Source organism: Anopheles ziemanni, chromosome 2 (genome assembly GCF_943734765.1).
Source record: "Anopheles ziemanni chromosome 2, idAnoZiCoDA_A2_x.2, whole genome shotgun sequence".
Taxonomy (NCBI): Eukaryota; Metazoa; Arthropoda; class Insecta; order Diptera; family Culicidae; genus Anopheles; species Anopheles ziemanni.
Window position 1 is genome coordinate 76,390,661 of NC_080705.1, and position 17,843 is coordinate 76,408,503.

Here is a 17,843-nt window from a genome sequence, read left to right on the forward strand (position 1 = left end):
TTTATTCAAATCGTTATCAAAGCAGTCTGTGTTCGTGCGTTTCTCCACCGCAACCAATTCGGCAGGAAATTCCAACATGTAAAGTAAACTGTTCTTTGAGGAAATGAATTGTTCTACAAGGTGGAACCGATGTTTACAACGGCCAAAAATGAGAACGCGCAATCAAAATTGAATGTTCATGCCTTGTACCGCATTGCGTTCGATAGCGCGTCTTCGCCTTGCACACGCGACTGCATTCGATCGTCTGCAATCAAACCCAACGGCCCACGCTTAACGATGGGCTTTGGTGCATTTGGCACCATCCAGTGCATCCGAAGCTCGCCGGCCCGATGCATAATGGACGTGCGCACCATTTGCATATGATTTACCGTCGATCGATTCGATAATTATAACATCGCGGTGCCCCCGAGCTGGAGCACGAAGCTTGGAAGTAGGCTAAGGAAGTTCTCGCGAAGGTTCCGCCACCTAAGGATACTTATAAACGGGGCTCGGACTTGTTCGGCAGCTTAGTTGCGGCCAATCGTGGTGCGGCGGAGTCGTTGCTACATTCCATTTCGAGCTGTGAAACTTTAGAACGAAAAAATGCCAGCCCACTTCCAGCAAAGTGTTCTGCAGCAATTGATCCCGATGCTGGTGGTTCTATCGATCGTGGCGGCCCTTCCATCGATCGGTGTGCGGGAGTCCACCTCACTCAACGACATCGATCAACGTTCGCCGCAGGCTGCCAAACTGGGAAGCGCGCAGGAGGAACCATCCGGTCACGGGCCGGAGTACGAGTTTGCGTACGGCGTGCGGGATCCGGTGACCGGTGACCACAAAGACCAGTGGGAGCGGCGCACCGGAGACGTTGTGAAGGGTGTGTACATGCTCGAGGAGGCCGACGGAACGCAGCGCATCGTCGAGTACGAGGCAGACGGTGAGCGAGGCTTCCGGGCGGTCGTTACGAATGTGAAGTTGCGGAAAGGCTCGCCACAGCGTGATGGACAGCCCGACATGGCCGCGCACAGCTACAACATGCTGCGAGCAGCGAGTTCCTGAGGCTACACCCCGGGAGTAACCTTAGAAAACGACCATGCTACCAAACCGAATCGATCGTCCCTCGTTCTGGCGAAGCAAATTGAAATCAACTAATTTCCTCCTTCATTACTGGTGCAATTAGAGGCGAATAAATGGCTTTCGATCGCACTCACGGTGCGATTCAATTAGTATCCCGGTGCGTGATGCTTCATTTCCACCAAACAAATCAAATTTATCCTCAATAAGAACCCCACAACCAAAACAACATTCTCCTCATTGAAGCCCCGTAAAGTAGGCAATACTCTTCGCACCGCATCATTAGCGAAGCATTCGTCTTCAAATCAACCTGGTTCACATTTCATGCCCTTGTCGATACTAACCTTTTCTTTAACTAATCCAAAACGAGCCTCCCAATGCGACAGGAAAATGCTGACCTCATTCACGTCCCCCAAGTCCACCCGAATGCGGACCAACCCCGATCGGGTATGGCTTAGAAAAGGCCTTTTCGAAATCCGTTTCGTTACAGTAGCAAGTGCTTGCGCGGCTTCAAAGTCGACCACCAACGAACGGAGTGTCACATGTGGAGTCGGACATCACACCATGAAATGGCAAAGGTTCGCGTCACTCTTGAAGTTGTTCCCATACCCGTTGCTGGACCGCAACCCTTCCCTCAATCGGCTCGAACCGGCATCAATCGTCATGTTTACTTAATTACCCCTAATACGTCACTGCGGTGGCAAAAACCATTTCCCAACGGCCGAAAGAAAGCTATCCTACCCCCAGCAAATGCCCCTGTGTGAGGGAATGTGTGAGCTCGAAAAGGGTTTTCCCTCAAGATGGTAAAGGCCACATTTCATCTCGCCACATCTGTTCGTCGGTGGATTTGGTTCGCAAAGTAGTTTCTAAACGGTGGTCGCTACCGGTGCTAGTCGATGGATCGAATAATTAACTAGGAGGTGTTGGTGGTGATGACTAAATACATAAAGGAGAACTATTTAGAACATCTCGGTGAGGCGGTAATTATTGAAGGATGGCGGTTAGTGCTACAAAGTTGTGGAAATTCCGATCCACGCTTCGGGGCATTTTATGGAGGTCTGGTTTCAAATTGCTCTCTTACGTAAAACTATTTAAGTATGGTATTGTTTCAGCTCCGCTTGACTTTTTCAACTATTGAAAAATTGAACTATGTTCTATTGAACTATGTTCAATCTTACCATTGGATAACTAATTTAATCTATTTAAGTTACCAGCTCTGGTATGAAACATAACCAAACAAAAGGTTTATTTTTAATTTTCAGTAAAGCGAGGATTGATCCGCTTTTAAAAAGAATTGTTTCTTTAATTATCCTCAAGTCTATAAGAAAACGAAGAATATCTAAAAATCATAAACAGCGCTGATTGAAATAGTGAAGCATCGCAAAATATTTAAAATATTCTACCAATTGTTGTCCTGTTCATTCTCCAGCACCGTACTTCATACAGCAAGCAATTTTAAGAACCAATATGTAGTTTTTCAGCTAATCATGCGAAAATGTTTTCAAGCAGTATTGTTGTGCTTGTTGTTAAAAAAATGGGACTTCAAAACTTTTTAAAGGCCTTGAAAGTGTGGTTGAACGTATTCCTGTTGCCTTTCTAAAATCGGTTTCAGAAATTAAACGTTCAACCATAGAATGGTGCTATTTATTTATTTGCTTGACCAAAACAGTTGGAAGAAAACACGAAACATAAACAATACAAAAGTGTTAGAAACTGACCAATAAAAACAACCAATAAAACCCTTCAACACGTTCCGTCAACACTGCCTTATGAAATGATACCTAATGTTTAAGTAATATACATTTTTTACTGAAAATATATTCATACACTGCCAAAAATTTACATTAAAAAGTCACTCTATATAGAATTTGTTTCTTTCGAGAACCTTTACAATAACAAACTACACTTTACACCCTGAACAACGGTCGATTGAGTGCGAAAACCGATTCGATTGACCCAGGTTGCGGTTTTCGCCAATGATCGAGCACTCGCGAGGCTATACGCAGAGAGCCGCAAACGAAACATCAACGTTGTCTAGCACAGTCGATTAATCCTTCGCCTCACCACGGACCCACAGCCGGCCCCGTTTCCGAACCGTACCGCATCGGCGCTCGATCGAGCATATCCGTGTACAACAAGCCTTGCCGGTATAGCATTAGATTTTTCCTTTCGATGCAGCCTAGAACGTCGGCCCGGCGGTCGGGAGATCCGCTGGTGGAAAGGTGGCCAAAAAGTGCGTTCGCTGTGCGCAAACGTGTCCGTGCCCGGCCGGAACAGTGCCGGCCGCCGAGCGCACCGGATCGGAAGTGAATCTAGGCCGAGAAAAAAGAGTGATCGAATTGGAGAGCGGCCGGCCCGGTACGAAAACATCAACAGCTCATCCGGCGAGCTTACCAGCCGGTCGAAGGTGTTTGTTTCGAGACCCGGCTTAGTTGGAAATTTGAATAATTCGTTCATGTCTGTATATATAAGTTTGCGCAACCCCCGACTGCTGCATCAGTTCCCCGTCGTTGTTCGTACTGTCTGAATCGCGTTGCCGTGTTGTGGTTGCTTCGGGTTGAGTCAGCGGTGTGAGTGAGCTTTAAGAAGATTAATTAATCCTCACGAGCCGTTGGACGTGTCCAGTTGTATTTTTTTGTGGATTGCCCCGGAGGAAACAAGATGGCCGGAGGAAAGGTAAGTGAAATAAATGATTGTACAAGTGGACATCACCCACGCCTACGCTTGTCTAGCGTCTGTTCGGTTTCTAACGACGCGTGATTTGTTCTAGGTGATTCTGTGTGTTGCCCTGCTGATGCTGGTCGGACTTAACGGTGCCTCGGGTCAGTCCAACGAAACAAACGATTCGTCGAAAGAAACGCCACTCAACGAGCAGCAAACGACGGTAATCCCCCCGTCGGAAGAAGTGACAGAGCGTGCCAACGCAACCCGTGTTCTGGACGCACTGCGGGCGGAACTCGCTCGGCGTCGAACTGAACGGCAACAGCAGCAACAGCAGCGACTTCAGGAACGACGGGAGCAAATCCTCCAATCCCTGGAATCACTCAGTGATCGCAAAAGGGAGTACGAACTTCGGCGTCAGGAGGCGCTGAAGGACGCCGAAGCCCTGCGTGAAGCACGTCGGCAGGAAATGGAGGCCCGACGCGTCGGTCGACTTCCGGTGCGCGAACGGGAGCGATACAACCGCGCTCGGCTGGAGCAGCTGGCCGAGGAGACGCCTCAGGAGGAGAACGAAATCGGGGACACGTCCGCTGTCGGAGAGGAAGAGCTGACCCGTGCCGTTGACTCCGAGGCGATACAGCGCGTGCGCAATCTGCTGCTGATCGAGGAAGCGAACGGCAATCTGAGACTGATCGATTTAGACACCGAAGAAGGCCAGCAGTTCGTGCTCGAAAGTGGGCAGCTCGATGCGGTCGCTGAGGCCAGCCAAAGTGTGGTGGAGAAGGTTGAAGAGGGCAAGCGGAAGCTCAAGATCGGGCAGATTTAGATGAAGATCGAACATATCAACAAGCGGGCAGATGCAACGAGAGAACAGAGGAGAAGATTACAAGTGGATTTTTCATCAATGATTTGCATCTCGAAGTTCCCCGAGTACCTTGTTTCTAACAGTTTTCCTATTTCCTCCTTGTTTTCGATGAGTTTCTTTAGATAGGTAGCTAATTTTTTGATAATTTTCTGGCAAAAGCAATTATCAACTACTTTATGAGTTGAAACATAAACAAATTAATAAATGGTATACTACTTAATACAAGTTCAGAACACAGACTTCAGAGAACAGAGGAGATTACAAGTGGATTTTTCATCAATAATTTGCATCTCGAAGTTCACTATGTACCTTGTTTCTAACAGTTTTTCTATTTCCTCCTTGTTTTTGATGAGTTGTTTTAGATAGGTAGCTAATTTTTGATAATTTTCAGACAAAACCAATTATCTCCTACTTGATCAGTTGAAACATAAAAAAAGTAATAAATGGTATACTACTTAATACAACTTTAGAACTGGCTCTCAATTCATTCAAATGCTAAACAGTATCTTTACTCCCAAAACAACATTGACATTTTATTGTTGCTTTCATCCGATTCCAAAAAAGTGGGGTTCGACCTTCAACATTGAAACCTCCGTAGGAAAATTATGCCCTGAAAAGGGAATTTTGAAGGTTCACTTTTCTCATGCTTCCAAAATCGGTAGTAAAGACCACCTCCCCCGCCCGCACTACCGTTACCTTGCATTGTAGGCAAAGCTCTTTGAGGTGCAAATTTCGACACTGACCTACAAACTGGAGCACCGCGATCGGTTCACCAAACACCCATTCGGTGTTTGGCGCCATTGTTCGAGCCATATTGCGATCCACCAGTGAGCCTCCTTCCCCCGCGCACCATCACCCCCATGGGTCGGTTTACAAGTAGCCGATCGGTTGGTTCGGTTTGAAGCTTGCCCAAGAAAAGTTTCCCTTTCGTCGGGGCTTCCGGTCAATATTGAGCAGACAGAGCGTGTTCCTCCACCGGAGCACATCGAAAATGATCGTTTCCGTTTCGATTTTCCGATCGGAACCAAATCATTTGGACGTTGTTTCTTTCTTGTTTGGTAACAAATGTCTACAAAAGTGGAAAACCTTTCGTCTAATAACCAACCGTTAGCTGATCTCCAGTGTGGGGAGCATTAAAGAGTATGGAATACATTGTTCGCTTGTTTCCACAACCACGGCGTCTTTGTAAACAGCGCGAAGAAAATAGCAACGATGTTCAGCCTTGGTTTGAAGTTGAAGTGCCGATCGGAGAGGCAAGAAAAGTAGGGCGCCGGCTCTGTTGCATGTTGTTGATGAATGTTTCCAACGCAGATGAGTACCGTGGGATAAAGTTAGTACCATTTTATTTTCCACTAGATGGGTTGTTACACCGAAATTCTATCATAATTCATTATCGACACGGCAGATTCTTCGATGGCTGAGGTTCTAGGTATATAAACCCCGTACGAACTCCCTTCTTCCCAACAGTTTCACTTCGTTCTCGCACCTTATCACAACACACAGCAAAGGTTTATCCTCTTAATAATGAAAGTAAGTTTATTTTCTTCAAACGTTTCTTGACAATGGGCCAGTTTATCAATTTGTTTCTTCTTATAGATCATTCTGCTCTTAGTGCTGCTTGAATCCATACGCCTGGGCCATGGACACAAGTTGGCAAAAGAAGAAAAACGGCGCTTGATTGCGTACGACACGGAAATATTCCACAAAATTCCCGAATACACTATCTACGAAGAGAAATTGAGCGGACGAAAGACAACCATCATTCTCGAGACAAAGGCTGAGGAGAAGTTGGAGGAGAAGGTGGATGAGAAGGCGGAGGAGGTGGCTGAGGAAAAGATCGAGGAACAGATGGATGAAAAGACCGAGGAAAAGATCGAAGAAAAAATTGAGGAAAAGCGAGAAGAAAAGGGCGAGGAAAAGTCATCGCATCCCAGCTACGAGTTCGGATACGGTGTGAAGGATCCGATCAGCGGGGATCACAAGGATCAGTGGGAGAAACGGCACGGAGATCGGGTAAAGGGTGGCTACCGGTTCCACGAGTCTGATGGAACGCAGCGGGTGGTTGAGTACAAAGCGGACGGTAAGCGTGGCTTCGAGGCGACGGTGAAGAACTTAGAACTCAAGGAGGAGAAGAAAGAAGAGCAAGAGGAAACAGAGGAGGAGGCAGTGGTGACGGAGGAAAAATCGGGCGGTTTCAAGAAGGGCAAGGTGGCGCATAGTTACAGTTACCTCAAGAGAACAGGCCACTAACACTCAGTATCGAATTGTTGAACGATGGCTTAGTGGAGTGCTTCAAGAACAACTCGGCGATTTTGATGAAGAAATTGGCCAACATAAAAACAATCGAAATAAACCAAATCAACAGCTACTCCTCAAGTTTATTATGACCACTAGAAGGATCGTGAGTTGTGAAGGTATAATTTTCTATTAACCCTATTATCTCAAATGCTGACCGGCTCCATAATCATTGCTTCTGGTGGTTTATAACGATTAGTTTCGAATGAGTACAAACACAATGTTGTGGCGATCGTGAATTTATTTTTGAGGATCATTGACCGTGGATCGTAATTGAATGAGAAGTTAATAACTGTTGCACGATTTTTCGGTGTTATTTATAATTAAATTTGGTACATTATCATCATATACGTTTTCGAAACCGTTAGCCAAAATTTCATTTGATTTGCAGGTGTGAACAATAAACCAAGCAATTTTTTAAACTTTTTTTCAACTAAGCTCTTCATCATTTATTAGTAAATGTATTGTTAATATATAGATTAGCTGAATGTGTACTTGGTATGAATTACACAAGAAAGAACATGAAAGAAATATGAAGAATATGTGATTTATATGAAAACTTTCAGTCAATGAATTTTGGAAGATGAGAAGATGATTAGAAGATAGAGACAGCTCAAGAAGATGGTTTGCATAAATGGCGAGTATAAGTGACACACTGGAACTTGAGATCCATTGCTACATTATCCTGTTTCCTTTAGTCTACCTTCTTCAATTTACTATAACTTTGGGCAACATTAAGCTCGGAGTGTCCCCACTTCACGTTTCCTCGCTTGCTTTGATCCACCTGCTTCACCACCGCCTCGAACCCATTCTTATCGTCGGCGACGTACTCCACGATCCGTGTTTTCCCATCCGGCTGGTCCAACGAGTACTTTCCCTTCACGTGATCACCGACTCGCTTTTCCCACTGCTCCTTCTTGTCACCCGTCTCCGGATCGTGCACTCCGTAGGAGAACTCGTACAGTGGGAAATTATTGTAGTTCTTATCCTTCGACTCTCCCTTCGCTTTTTTCTGCCCATTTTCCTTCGTCCACTGGCAATCCTTCTGCTGGCTGAGCTCTTCCAGCTGCTGGCGATCGTTCTGTCGACCTCCGCGGCGAGCCCCACGGTTCATCTGTCGGCGAGCCTCTCGCTCCGGAAGACGACCCTCAGCCCGGCCGATCGCCTCACGCTCCCGTTCCTCACTATTTTCCAACCGGCCGGCTTCGGACGGGTTGGTTCGCTGACGTTCCATAAACTCCCGCATCCTTTCCGAGCGACCGGAGTCCTGCTCCGTGCTACCATCCTCCTGCTGTTCGCCCTGTTCGATTGGAACTCCATCTGGATCGACTCCGAAAATGTCCGAGATCGCGTTTCCCAGCTGCTCCCATTCCTTCGAAGTCAGTTGCGATCCAGCACTCGGTGGACGGTTCTGAGGGGCCGCCGCTGCCAGCACGAGCAGTGCGGATAAGATCACAAATCCCTGCTGGAAAACCATTTCAAAAGGCAATCAACGTTCAGTAGCAATGTTTATCTAAATCACGTATTAGTTCGAAAACTACCTTAGCCATTGGTTTGTGTTGTGTTGCTGCTTAAGCTGAAGTTAGCTGAAAATGTGGCTGTCGAATGATACCGTTCGTGGTGCATTCTTAGTCTTTTATACTGCCAATGCATATGCGTGACTAGAGGATGTTTCCTGGCCAAGAATGCCGCCGCAGACATCCCTCGGTCAGCCTTCGAAATGTAGTGCTTTGTGCGCGGTAAACGTATCCGAACGGAGTAGGCTCTGGCTTTCGCACCGATCAGAACAAGTAGTTCAAGTGTAAGCAAGAACTAGAATTGTTCGGCACAGTTACTGCTAGTATCTCCAATGAGCCAGTCCTTTTCACGGTCAATGGCGAGTGGACCATTTATTTCGAACCATTATAATCAATGATTTGACTTTTTGAATAGTGCAAAATGGTTTTCCTTAAATTCACAAAATGTTCTTCTTTAGTGTTCGCAAAGAAAGAAACAAGCGTCGAAAAAGAAATTAACAAAGATAGTGGACAATTGATATTTGTAGATCGAAGAAATATTCCTGGTAAGTTGATGCACTTCTTGAACGCAAGTTGAAAGCTTAAGAGCAAGATCGGTTAACAAGGTTAGGTTAGAAGTTTATGTGTTCTAGTTGTGATCCAGGACTAAGCGGATATTGCAGTAGTTGAAATTCCTTTTCGGTATGGGATATCGTGTGATATGGATCCTGACGAAATTATACTGGTGCGATAGTCTTCCTCACGTGTAACCTTGCTCTAACATACGCCTCAATCGCTTGCACAGTTAATGAAACATCAAATATGCCGTTTTCCCCACTTTTCCATTGAAAAGCCTCAGCCTGTCATCATTTTTCAAAATAATTCTAGTTGTGTCATCAATGGTCAACTATAAAACAATGGCGTAAAAGTTCTCCTGTATATCAACAACAACGGTTACTATTTATTGTATCGCTATACGCTACACTTAAACAGAGGTAACAACAACATGTGCTCTTAGGAATCCGATAAACGATTCAGCCTTTTCAGTCTGATTTTTCACGGTGGTTCTAGTCATACCGTGTTTAGCTGATTTTCTGGAACTTAACATAGCTCTGACCGCCATTGGTAGCCACGTTTGACTCGGCACCGCTGCTTCCAACGCGAGGTCTCGCCGCTCCCGGCACAAAGCCAAACACGGGATTGTCCACGTACGCCATCGGTCCTATCTCGCGCGCCGGTAGTTGTTGCCTATAGCCTAGTCCACTCCACGGTCCATCGGACGGCAGCGGAGTCCGCTCCGATTTGACCTTCTCTAGGAACTTTTGCGACTTGTACACCCCTTGGAACGACTTCGAGCCACCGTAGCCGATCTTGACCAGCTTCTCCTTGCGTCCGCCAGCCTTGCCCGGTGGTTTGTTGATCAACACCTTCAGCTTCTCGAGCTGCTGCTTCTGAGCTGCGGTCGGTCCAGCCAAAGTTCCCGTTTTCTGGGACTTTTTCCCATTCTCCGCCCGAATATCGAACGACTTTGTGGGATCCGTGTCGGTCGAGGCGGCCGCCTTTGGAGCCTCATTGTCCGTGACTCCCTCGAGCTTGGTGAACTCCTCCAGGTCGTCCGCGGTTATCTCCTTCTTGAGGTAGTCCTTGAACAGCCGATTGAACTCAGCAATTGTGAGACCACCCTGGCGTCCAGCAAGGATTCGTGTCATCTCGATGATATCCAGATTGGCGTCGATGTCTTCCGGAGGGCTACCGTCGGCGTCTTCACTACCATCACCAGCAGCCTCTTCCACGTCATCCGAATCCTCGACGTTCTCATCGACATTTTCCTCGATCGGGCGAATGGAGTCTTCAAAGTCTTTGAAATCTTCACTCAGAAAGTCTCCGTAACTGTTGCGAAGTTTGTTCGTCGATGCGACGGGTGTTTTAGTGGAAGTAGACACAGGAGTCATAGGCGTTGTCGTTTGGACGTCATTCACGAAGTATCCCACGGTTGTGAAGCTTCCACCGGCTCGGATTCCTTCCTGCAGGAAGTCGTCATTCGTTGTCACCTCTGCCTGAGGACGGCCTCGCGTTCCAGAAGCACGAGCTCGATCGTTTTTGGTTTCCTTTCGTCCTGTCTCAGAAACTCCTTGGCGTTCACGCGGAATGTTACCCTTGGTATTGTCTTTCGATGCACTTCGTTCTACTCCCGACGGCTGTTCACTATCTTCTGAGTTTTTGCGCGGATTTTCATATTTCAACAGAAGGTAGATCTCTTCGTTTTCGTCGACGGCACTTTTGGGGATCGACTTCAACCGCTTACCGGGAGGTTTTGCTGTTGTGGTGCTCGTTGACGTGGTGGTCGTAGGTTCGGTCGCGAACAACACTGGACCACGATCACGAAGTTGTGGCGTGTTGTAGAAATCCTGCGCACTGATCGACTTCACGATCGCATTCCGCTCTGGCGCAGGATTGCGGCGGAAGTCTTGCTCCAACGACTGATAGGACGAGCTGGAGCCTTTACCGCTTTGGAATACGGTCTCCTGCAGCGGGACTTCCTCGAGTCCCGGCGACACGGCACCGAATTCGATACTATTTATGCTGGATCCGGCTGTCTGTGATGTCTTACGATCCGCACCCGATGACACTACATCGGCCGCACTTTGAGTGGTTGGCCTCGGAACTGCTAGCGTGGTGGAAATCCTCTCACCGTTTCCGTTTTCACCATCACCAAAGAACTGTTCGTTTCGTTGGCCATTCTCGTCACCACTTCTCGCACTTCCTGGCGCGGGGGCAACCGTGGGCGCTTGTGGCACCGAGGGCGACGTGCCCACCGCCGTCCCCTGGTCCGCGTTCACGTGCCGCTGGTGGACGGCGAACGAACCGTGCTTGATACTGATCTCATACTCGTCTTTCTTCAGTGCACTCCCGGTGGAAACCAGCAGCGTGGCGAAGCACAGTATGATCACCACCAGCTGGAACCAGATACAGAAAAGAGATTTCTTCAGATCACTGACGACGTCGCGCTCTCGCAAGCCACTGAAACTCACCTTAAACATTGCGAGCGGGTCTCAACACGAAAAGAGGCACTGGGTCACTGTCGTCTCTGTCTTTTGCCTGGGTGGCCAAACCCCAAACACACAAAGCTAACTACGCGCCCGCTTTCCCCCTCAAAACTGCGACTACTGCGGCGTTAAGTGGCTATCAGTGGACTGACCACTTTCTTCGCCCTTGCAGGAGCTTTTTATAAGCTTCAAATTTTGGTTTCAGCCACCCCCGGGGACCGGGTAGGGGTGCGCCTTATGCATGTGCATTATGCGTTCTGCACAATCAAAAGGGTTGCACGGCGAATCGAGCCCGGTGACGCATCGAACCGGTGCGTAATCGAATTGTACAGCAAGCAGGAAATATGCACTACACCAAACAGGCTCGAGTTGGATTTTTTTATTACTACTTTCATTCACCTCGACTTATGAAGCTTCGGTAGCAGAAGGCTCGGTGGGTGATTGGCAGCAACACATAGAAACATAAACAGAGTTTAATTCTTTCCACCGTCGACGAATGTAGCTGGCAATATCAACAAGCCCTGCACAGTAGGGATTGGATGTATCAATATTCCTATGAATATTAGCGACTTTCTTCAAATATCTTTTTTTATATGTCTTCAATTAATGTCCTGCTGGATCGTATCAAGAATAGCTTATCATACAGAGAAATATGTAAATGTAGCGCACATAAACAATCTATTAATTAATATTTGTACTTTGGATTGTATAGATCAAATCAATAATAGAGCAGCTTTTCCCATTTTAAAAGATAAATTAAGGAAGTCGAAACAGAATCATGCAGATGCTGGTACACTAAAGATTGGAATAGTTGAGGAGAATAAAGATCACATAAATTGAACATTGAAGTATACCAGATTTCTAACTTTTGATCATCTAACTCCTACTGTGCGTTGGATAGGTTACAAGCTAACATAGGCTTTGTAGTTCCTTCACTATTCAGCACTTTTCTTTCCACCCCCTAGGAAAAACGTCTAGAGCTGGGTAATGTCTTCAGATCCCCCCAGGTTTGTGTGTGCATGGAGTAATATGTTGCGTGATTACTTCAACTAACTGCATACACTGTAGTGGCCACTACCTGGCGTTCCTTTTCGGTGTGGTACCGATGATAGACAAGGGAAGGTGTTCAAAAACATTAACGTCCGTCCATCCGTGACGTCTAGACGCACTTGGTTCATCCAATTTGGTGGACGCAAATACCGAGTGGTGTTAATGGTAGAAAATTCGTTTGCCAGCTCACTCAGCAGTGGCACCTAGGAAAATGGGGGACAAATTTTAGAACATTTTAAAGTAGGAGAAGGTAGATAACGGAAATTGACTCAAATGTTCGAATGAATGAATAACATTTATTGTTTGTTTCCACGAACTCCTTCAGATTGTCACCATGACCTTTAACGAGATGTTTACGTAGATTCCGGAATTCATCATGCTGTCAAACATCGAACAAAATTAAGCAAATGCCTCCGTAATCCATCGCTCACGAACAAGTAAATCAAGCAAGATGGAATGGCAGCATGGGCCTGCGGGATGAATAAATCGACTTGGAAACTCCGCACCAAGCGTCGACTTGCCTGACTCAGCATCGGCCAACCACTTGACATGAACCAACCGGTATCGCCGATCAACCTGAACCGAGGTTGGCCCTTAACTGGATTGTGTTTGGATGCGCGTAACCTAGCCAGTGTCAGCCGTTCTACCCTTGAAACCGGAGCGAGCTCCTCTTCCTCCTTCAAAGCCCATCGTTAGTGCCCTACCGTGTCAAGGAAACTGGAGTTCCGTATGTGTGTTTGTTTAAGTGCTGGAGAAAATGAATGATTGTTTTTCCAGGTCAATCCTCAGTGTCACCGGGGTTCCGAGGATGGTTCGGCAGTGATCAGAGAAGCAACTTGTCGCGTCGCATCGATCGATTTAGCACGATGTGTTGGAAACCATTTGGCAGGACAGGCTCCATTCCGCGAGTCTTTGTTGGTGCAGTTACAAAGCATTTGGCCACGAACTTGACGCCAGTAACGACGACGCCGACGACAACGACGATGCTAACGATGTCGATGGTTCGATCAAGGCTCACCCGGGGACGATGGCCATGTAGCGCTAGCGTGGAGAGTGCGGCATATAATTAGCACTACCACTCGTCATGACGGCGACCGGCGTCTTCGTTTTGAAGCCAGCCACATCGGAGCTAATCCGACAAGCTCCAGCCAGCATCGATCGCCAGAACCATGCACTCATTGTGCCCGGGAGGACGGCGCAATGCGACGCCTGACCGCAAAATATGATGCCGTCGGGTGCGATGACAGTGTGACTAGAACGACGGCCCAAGGTATCGGCATGCAATTAGGCTGATTAATGAAACCGGACAGCTGGTCGGACGTAGCCTGCCGAGCCCTCGGGACAGGATTGTTTAAGCGGCTGACCACGTTTGGCTTTCATTGTCGAGCTTTGCGTAGTTAGAGTTTTCTAAAGTCCGGGAGCGCAGTCCTCGCTGGCGGGGACTCTTTAAGTTCTCGTATCCCCAGAAGCCAAAGATTGGCCAATTCGGAGCTTGGAAAAACGTCCTCAACCCGTACCGATCGGAAGGTCTCTGCCGTTGACCCAGAAATTGTGCCTCCAAGCATTGTGGCATAACTAACTCTTTAGTCTTACCTACCGATACCGGTTTCAGAGCTACCACCGTCCGAATGTGGCCGTATGGATCGCACCAAAACGGCTTTCAAATGCCGCCACCAACCAGCGGCGAGTACTATCATAACCTCATACACTCACACTCACACACTCGCCCATTCATTTTCCCATCTCCGCGTGGAAGATTACCCGCTGAAAAGGTGTTGGAGACTTCATAGATCAATCGCCATCGTCAAGCGAGGCGTTCCGGCGAGGGCCTCTTGACATTCGTCAAGTGTTTGAACAGCTGATTTTACAACGGCTGAAGAAGAGCCGCGTGAGTCGCGTGTGGAAGAACACTCCGATTGCGACAGCATCGTGCAGGTTTCCTGCCCAGCAAGATGGCGGTACGTGATCGGACCATTGGCACTTTTGGCGGAACGTTCTTAAATTGAGGCGCCAACATTTTGCAGAACTGAAGATATAGTGGATGCAATTATGTTTTGCATATATCATCCATTACCCTTGCGTTCAGCTTGTTTTTGGGCAATCAAAGAAGAACGTCATTCCTATTTCGGACCATTTTGAAAAAAAGTGTCACCCGCTGTTTATCGCGCGTTTGAAATAGAAATAGACATGTCACCAACAATATATTGGGAAACCCCGGCTTTAAAAACAGTTCCAAATCCTCTCGAGGGTTGAATTATAACAATCAAATACCCTTAAAATTGTTTTTATTTTCAATGCTGCTGCCTGCATGGAGAGAACCTATTTAAATAAACAAACTACCAACCTTCGGTGAATGATAACCTTTGTGTCACTGTTATTCAAATGTCTAACTCTTTTAATAACGTTAGAGACCATGAGCTAGTTTTCAGAACGATAGGGGTTGTTCATGATCACTTGTGGTTTGTCCGTTTATTGCAACAACAATATCAGCCAAAGATGTACTTCATCTAGAAAAAGCTAAAATTTAAGTTAGTTGGTACTATTAAACCTTGTTTAGTTTTTGGCTGTACCTTATCCAAATATATGTCTAATAGAACGCAAAAGAAGAGATGAAAATGTATTAAATTTATATTTTATGCAATGCAAAGCGACTGCAACAAACGATCGAACAACCGCGAGAGAGCAAGAAAGAGAAAGACAACGAAAAGCTCTCCTCCACCGGCTCGCAGCAGCTCAATCTCGCGAAAGCTCTCCGACGGCTCACGCGATCCGCGATCTCATCTCACGCGCGCGCGCGCCCCGGTGAGCTTTTCCAGTGAGCGGTGGGGGGGATCGCGTCCGAGAGTGAATGAACGGCTCGGCGACAACAAAACTTTAATACGTTTTCGCTTGCTTTTGAAACTTTTAGTACGATTTTCGTCGTCACCGGGTTTATCACGCGCATTCGGAATTCCGGCGTCCTCCTCGGAACGTGCGCGCGCCTCTGCGAAGCGGGCGCCAGAGTTTGTAAGTGCTGCGGATTCTGCCTGTATTGTCAACGGTTGTTCGATCGGTGTTGGAAATAAGTGCAGCTATTTATTTGTCAACCGTTTGGTGCATAGGAAAATGTTTTCGTTTGCGAGCAAAGCCAAGTGAATCGGATAAACAAATTTAATCACCAACAAAGCAAGCATCACTTTTTGTCCTCTAATGTGCGAATTGTGCAAAGTGTGCCACGACTTTTCACGAGATGTATAATGCGTATATTTGTGACCATGTGCCTAATGGTCGGCCACCTTTGATGATCGTGCATACATCTGTGCAGTGACAAACCGGCTGTACAATACCGTCTCGAAGCGTGCGATAATAGCATGTGTGTGCAAAATATACACGGCATTCAGAACGATTGTAGCGTTTCGCAAGAAACCTCTCCACTATCCGTCGTTGTGCATCCGGCGACGCGTGAAGTGATCAAGAACAAAATGGCGATGACGATTGTAGGCAAAGCAGCGGAAGTCAAGAGCATATCATTTATCATCGGTTCGTGTGGTTGAGCGAGACATGCGGGATAACGTGAAACAATGCCTGGTGTTGTTCTGTACGTTAGGTGGAAAAATCATAAAAATGACAATGGTTCGCTCGAACTCAACGCGTGCGTGTGTGTGTGTGTGCTTCGTGATTGTGTGGATGAGTATCAACAGCTTCCGACAATTCCCACCGCGTTACAAAGTTCACTACTCAATAAGACATCATAACTTCCATATACGATGGCGACATTTGCGGTGGGCTGACTGACAAGGGTCAAACAAATAAACAAGTCTCCTTAAAAAAACAAACTCATGCTGAAGAGTCGTTTCGTGAAATCCAATCTATAAGCATGATAATAAACTGCCCCCGACAATTGCGCACCCAGTTGCTCTAGTATTCGAGGACGGCCACTAAGAACCAGGAAGATGTGGCGGTCGAGGTGATTGCGATAAATTATACATTCTCCTCCTCCTCCCCCTTTTCCCACTCTGCGATGATCTTCCCGGTTCGGCCTGAAACCGGTTACCCGGTCGGGGCCTAATCGTTGGCGGAGAATCCTACGGCGACATTCGAAGTCCATGGACGACGTCTCGTCCGATCAGACGGCTCGCCCGCCTTTCCCGACTTCTTATACGGAAACGCTCCTTTCGAGCCCGAGGATGTGCAGCATGTTTTGCGAAACGCGGGCCCGGACTGGCCTTGAAACGAAATAATGACCGAGACGAGAAACGTGCCTGTGACCATCCCCGATCTTCGTTCCCCTTTTTCTTCCCCGGTTGGGGTTCGGTTTGAAACTCGTCCAACACAGAAACCGACAGCGAGAGTTGAAAAGTGAAGCGCTCGGACAAAGGAATCTAGAACACCGCGATGATGCGATCGATGCGGAAGATCTCCCGGAGCCGGTTCTAGCTGATCGTGCGTTGCTTTTGCAAGCTTCTGGTCAGTTTTTCTCAAACCGGCCGCTTCGATAATAATATCGGCTTGTGAAATGGAAATGAGTTTGCCCCACAGGCTCCGATTACGTAAATTGTGAGGGGGGGTGAAGCATATGCCGTGAAATTGAAAGCTCCCCAGCGCACAGATGCAAAGCCATAGAAAAAAACCGCCGTGTTCTGGATTGTTGTTACATTTCAATAAGCAATGGTCAGTGTAAAATGAATAAGTTTAAATATGAATGCTTTTTATTCGAATTAGGATTTATTTGTTTGTTTGTTGTATTTTTTTATTGAAATTTTTCCCAAAATATTTTTCATTTCAATTTGCATACTTTCGATTCGAACTAGGTTTTATTATTTGTTTTTTGAAACATTTTCTAAAATACTTTTTATTTTGAGTGAATACCTTTAAATTTAAATGCTTTTTAATCGAACTAGGGTTCATTGTTTGAAACTTTTTCTAAAACACTTTATTTTGATCTTGGATGGTTTCAATCTAATAGAATGAAAACGCGGTAGCTTGAAAATTTATCGATTTAAATTCCCAATGTTACCTTGCAAAAGTTTTCGCCAAAAATCGCTTATGCAACATTTGCGAATAATTCCAGCCAGTAAATCTTCCCCTTACGTTGGAAATTCGATTTCATGCCAATTTCAATACAAGCGTGAATTATGTGAGCGGGTTGATATAAACCATGACCAAATATTGATACAGATCGTAACCAGCACAGTGTGGAAATGAACACACTGTATCGAATCCCATCTAATCGATAGATTTTTTCCGGAAACTAAAATTCCAAATGCAAAGAGACTAAAATGAAATCAAACTGGAACTAGAAAAATAACGTTTTGGTTAAAATTTTGCAGGGAGAGAGAACATATTTAAGCCCCATCAGCCAACTGACCAACTGACCTGGGTTTGCAGCGTGAGCTT

The 17,843-nt window shown here is 46.5% G+C and overlaps 5 protein-coding genes across 5 annotated transcripts; 3 read left to right on the forward strand and 2 right to left on the reverse strand.

The window, feature by feature from the left end:
• The first annotated feature begins 582 nt into the window (after positions 1-582).
• Positions 583-1,038, forward strand: LOC131294379 (pupal cuticle protein Edg-84A-like). The gene has a single exon (XM_058322428.1). It carries the CDS (start codon positions 583-585, stop codon positions 1,036-1,038), a length of 456 nt encoding a protein of 151 aa, XP_058178411.1.
• Positions 1,039-2,687: 1,649 nt separating this feature from the next.
• On the forward strand, positions 2,688-4,540 carry LOC131294380 (trichohyalin-like). Its single transcript, XM_058322429.1, has 2 exons — positions 2,688-2,756; positions 3,824-4,540. Exons 1-2 carry the CDS (start codon positions 2,688-2,690, stop codon positions 4,538-4,540), a joined length of 786 nt encoding a protein of 261 aa, XP_058178412.1.
• A 1,563-nt stretch (positions 4,541-6,103) lies between these two features.
• Positions 6,104-6,829, forward strand: LOC131294381 (uncharacterized). The gene is made up of 3 exons (XM_058322430.1): positions 6,104-6,109; positions 6,176-6,379; positions 6,494-6,829. Exons 1-3 carry the CDS (start codon positions 6,104-6,106, stop codon positions 6,827-6,829), a joined length of 546 nt encoding a protein of 181 aa, XP_058178413.1.
• Positions 6,830-7,568: 739 nt separating this feature from the next.
• On the reverse strand, positions 7,569-8,351 carry LOC131294383 (uncharacterized). The gene has a single exon (XM_058322431.1). The coding sequence runs from the start codon at positions 8,349-8,351 to the stop codon at positions 7,569-7,571; it is 783 nt and encodes a 260-aa protein (XP_058178414.1).
• A 1,101-nt stretch (positions 8,352-9,452) lies between these two features.
• Positions 9,453-11,411, reverse strand: LOC131282896 (uncharacterized). Its single transcript, XM_058312442.1, has one exon. The coding sequence runs from the start codon at positions 11,409-11,411 to the stop codon at positions 9,453-9,455; it is 1,959 nt and encodes a 652-aa protein (XP_058168425.1).
• Positions 11,412-17,843: the final 6,432 nt, after the last annotated feature.

Coding starts and splice junctions, on each gene's coding strand:
- LOC131294379 (XM_058322428.1), top strand. CDS start 583: ATGCCAGCCCACTTCCAGCAAAGTGTTCTGCAGCAATTGATCCCGATG.
- LOC131294380 (XM_058322429.1), top strand. CDS start 2,688: ATGGTGCTATTTATTTATTTGCTTGACCAAAACAGTTGGAAGAAAACA. Junction 2,757..3,823: donor GAAACATAAACAATACAAAA/GTGTTAGAAACT, acceptor GATTTGTTCTAG/GTGATTCTGTGTGTTGCCCT.
- LOC131294381 (XM_058322430.1), top strand. Junction 6,380..6,493: donor AGGAGAAGTTGGAGGAGAAG/GTGGATGAGAAG, acceptor GAAAAGGGCGAG/GAAAAGTCATCGCATCCCAG.
- LOC131294383 (XM_058322431.1), bottom strand. CDS start 8,351: ATGGTTTTCCAGCAGGGATTTGTGATCTTATCCGCACTGCTCGTGCTG.
- LOC131282896 (XM_058312442.1), bottom strand. CDS start 11,411: ATGTTTAAGGTGAGTTTCAGTGGCTTGCGAGAGCGCGACGTCGTCAGT.